We start from the raw sequence: 2,954 nt of genomic DNA, 5'->3' as shown, positions 1-2,954 counted from the left end.
GGGGGCGGGGGGCGAGGAAGGGGAGGAGGGAAGGTGCTGCCGGCGGGACTGGGCAGGATCGCGCCGAGGAGGGAGGGGAGGGAGGAGGGGCTGGGCGGCCTCGGAGAGCAGGGAGGAGGGAAGGATTCTTGAAGCCCAAGATAAACAAATTGTTCCTCTTCACGTGCGGGGTGGGGGGAGGTGGGGAGGGTGGGGAGTGAGCGCGGCGGCCTCTCCTCTTCCCCTCCCCCAAGCCGGCTCTTTGTCACGGAACGCCCAGCGAAAGCCCGCGCCCGCACCCGCACCACCTCCGACGCCGACGACCCCCAGACCGGGGACGTGCGCGAGTTATAAGCCGCACAACGAGAGGGCCTCCCGCGCCGCCGATCGAGGTGCGGTCTGCAGGGGAAACGCGAGAAGGCGCGCGGCCCCGCTACGCTCCCGGATTCCCACCGCCCGCTCCACTCCGCACACGCGCGCAGCCCAAATCCGGGCCGTGCGGCGGCGGAGGGGGCTGCAGACACCTTTCTTAAGCTTCCGGCTCCCCCCAACGAAAGGAAAGCAAAAGAACCGGCGAGTGGAGATAGGAGAAAGGATTCTACCCTCAGGGTTAGGGGGTGGGAACTGCCCCTTCCTCCCGGAGAAGTTAAGCCATTGGCTGCTCCTCCTACCTCCAACCCACCCACCCAGCCATTTAAGCCTCTTTCACCTCCCTGCTACCTTCCACTCCTCCGGGCTTATCAGAGTGCCCCGGAAAGTTGGCGGGGAGCGGGGCGGGGGAGCAGCGGAGAAAGCTCTGTGCAAGCAAGTTTAAGAGGAGGAGGGGAGAGAATCCCCGGGTGGCGGGGATGGCTTAGCCTTTTTCCCGCCCCGGCGAGTGCCTCGACCCTCGGAGCCGCTCCACCTGCCGGGCCGGCCCGGGATCTCGAGCTGCGAGGGAGCGCATTCGTGCCCCGCATCCGCGCGCGCTCTCGTGGACGCGCGCGCAGCCACCTTCGCTTGCTTCTCACCCACCTCAAAGTTCATTCACAAAACTCTCAGACTTTCTCAGCCCAAAGAGGGTGAGCTGGGGAGAGGAGACGAGAGCATCTCCCTTCCTCCCCCTCCTCTTCCCCCCAGGTTCGAGGGCCTGGTGCCCGCCCAGAATCTGCGACAGCATCCATTTCTCCCTGCACTCGGCGGACGTGCTGAGAGGGGTGGGCGAAGGGGGACCGGTCTGGGGAGCCCAGGCGGCCAGGCGAGGGGTGGGGTGGGGAGCGGTGAAGAGGAGGAGCGAGGTTTCAACTCTGGGTTCACTCTTTCAAATCGGTATCTAAGAAAGGGAGAGGGGGGTAAAACTTTTCCAGGGCCTCACTCCGACGCTCCTCCAGGCTCCCTCCGCCCCTCGCAGTCGTGACTGGCTCCCCCTCTCGCCCCCTCTTCCCCAAATCTGACAACCCTGACAGATGAACAGGTAGCGGCGACGGCAGCTTTTACCTCACAAAAGTTGCCGTTAACCCTTCGGCTTCAGCCCACTTCGCCCGCCGTGCAAATCAGATCCCCGTGCCCCCCGTGTAAGAAGCTCCACGCCCCCCCCCACGCGCGCGCCCCGTGCCCGCTGCCAGCGCGCCCTCACCATGATCAGCGTGTGGTTCCTCTGCTCCGCCGAGGCAGCCTCCGCATCTTGCTGGGGTTTGCTCTGGTGCTGTTGCTTGCCCGTGCCGGCGCCCGATTTCTTGGCCCTCTGCTCCAGGGTCCGCTGGTAGAGGCTCACGGTGTCCCGGCGCTCCAGCTCCAGCTGCGCCACCTGAGCCTGCTGGTACCTGTTCTCGCAGTTGACGTGGTGCCGCCGGCAGCCCTCGATGCGCTGGCGGAGCCGCTCCACCACCGTGCTGTGCTTGGGGACGGCCGCCGAGCCGCCGCCGGGGCCCCCGGAGCCGCTGCCGCCGCCGCAGCCGGCAGCCGGGTGATTGCTAGTCGGAGCAGCGGGAGTACTATTGGGAGTATTATTCACACCGATCCCGGCCCCGCCGAGGCTGCTGTTCAGGCTACTGTTGATGCAAATACTACTGCCATTCGCGGCAGCAGCGGGGGCTGCGAAATCCCCCATCCTGCTCCCCGGGCACACTATTTTGGAAGAACTTTTTTTATCCACCCCCCCTATCAGCCTCCTCCTTGGGTCCAAGGATTAAAATAGTTTAAGTGGAACGCGGGGGAGACGCAAGCACATGGATGGAAACAGCGATCCCGACCGGGCGAAAAAAAGGGGGAGAGATTTTGGGGTGGTTTTGTTTTGTTGTTTCCTTTTTTTAAACTGTAAAGCTCGAGGGGGAAAAAAGGGGGGTGTTATCAGAATACCATCAGACACCTATCAACAAAAAGAATCACAACAAACTGAGCCAGCAGCAAATCGGGTTGCAACTCAAGGGAAGATCCGTTCTTCTCCTGCCTTCTTTTTATAATCCATTATTTTCTAATAAATTCCAGGAGATTTCCGGTGGTTGGCAAGCATTTTCTCCCTACGTACCGAAAAACACACCCCATGTACACACACAAGCATATGCCTCCAGTGCGGACACGCGCGACACACACTCACTCCACACCGCATCGGAAAACGGCAAGCTTGCTTATTGCATTTTCCTTCCACAAAAAAAGTTTTGGTGTTTATGCCGCCCCGTGTTCTCAAAGTACTTTGGCTGCTCAGTTGCATTTCACAGGAACCTAGATATCGAATCCTCGGGCTGGGGGAAGTAAACACATGGACAGTCCGAGGCGACTGCAAAAGTAGATCGGTGAAGTCCTTTGCAAAACGCCGTGCGGAGAGCAGCCCCTAACGCTCGGCTGGGCTGCCGCTGCCGCCGCTGCTCCTGCCACCATCACAATGATCAACTGCTCGCCGCCGCCGCCGCCGCCGCCGCCGCCGCCTCCTCCTCCTCTCGCTCCTCCACCTCCTCCTCCTCCTCCATGCCAGCGGAGTGATATCAGGACGCGCGAGC

The 2,954-nt window shown here is 62.0% G+C and overlaps 1 protein-coding gene across 1 annotated transcript in view; it reads right to left on the bottom strand.

Annotated features, from left to right (window-relative positions):
* The window catches only part of MAML3 (mastermind like transcriptional coactivator 3), a 439,643-nt gene extending 437,563 nt beyond the window's left edge, over positions 1–2,080 (bottom strand). The window contains exon 1 of the mRNA XM_007445531.1: positions 1,595–2,080. Within this exon, the coding sequence (XP_007445593.1) occupies positions 1,595–2,068 (474 nt within the window). The 5' untranslated portion in view covers positions 2,069–2,080. The remainder of the gene's footprint in view (positions 1–1,594) is intronic.
* Positions 2,081–2,954: the final 874 nt, after the last annotated feature.

Source organism: Lipotes vexillifer, unplaced genomic scaffold (assembly GCF_000442215.2).
Source record: "Lipotes vexillifer unplaced genomic scaffold, Lipotes_vexillifer_v1.1 scaffold219, whole genome shotgun sequence".
NCBI classification, from domain to species: Eukaryota; Metazoa; Chordata; class Mammalia; order Artiodactyla; family Lipotidae; genus Lipotes; species Lipotes vexillifer.
Note: the sequence above shows the minus strand (reverse complement) of the source record. Positions and strands in the feature narration are given on the sequence as shown.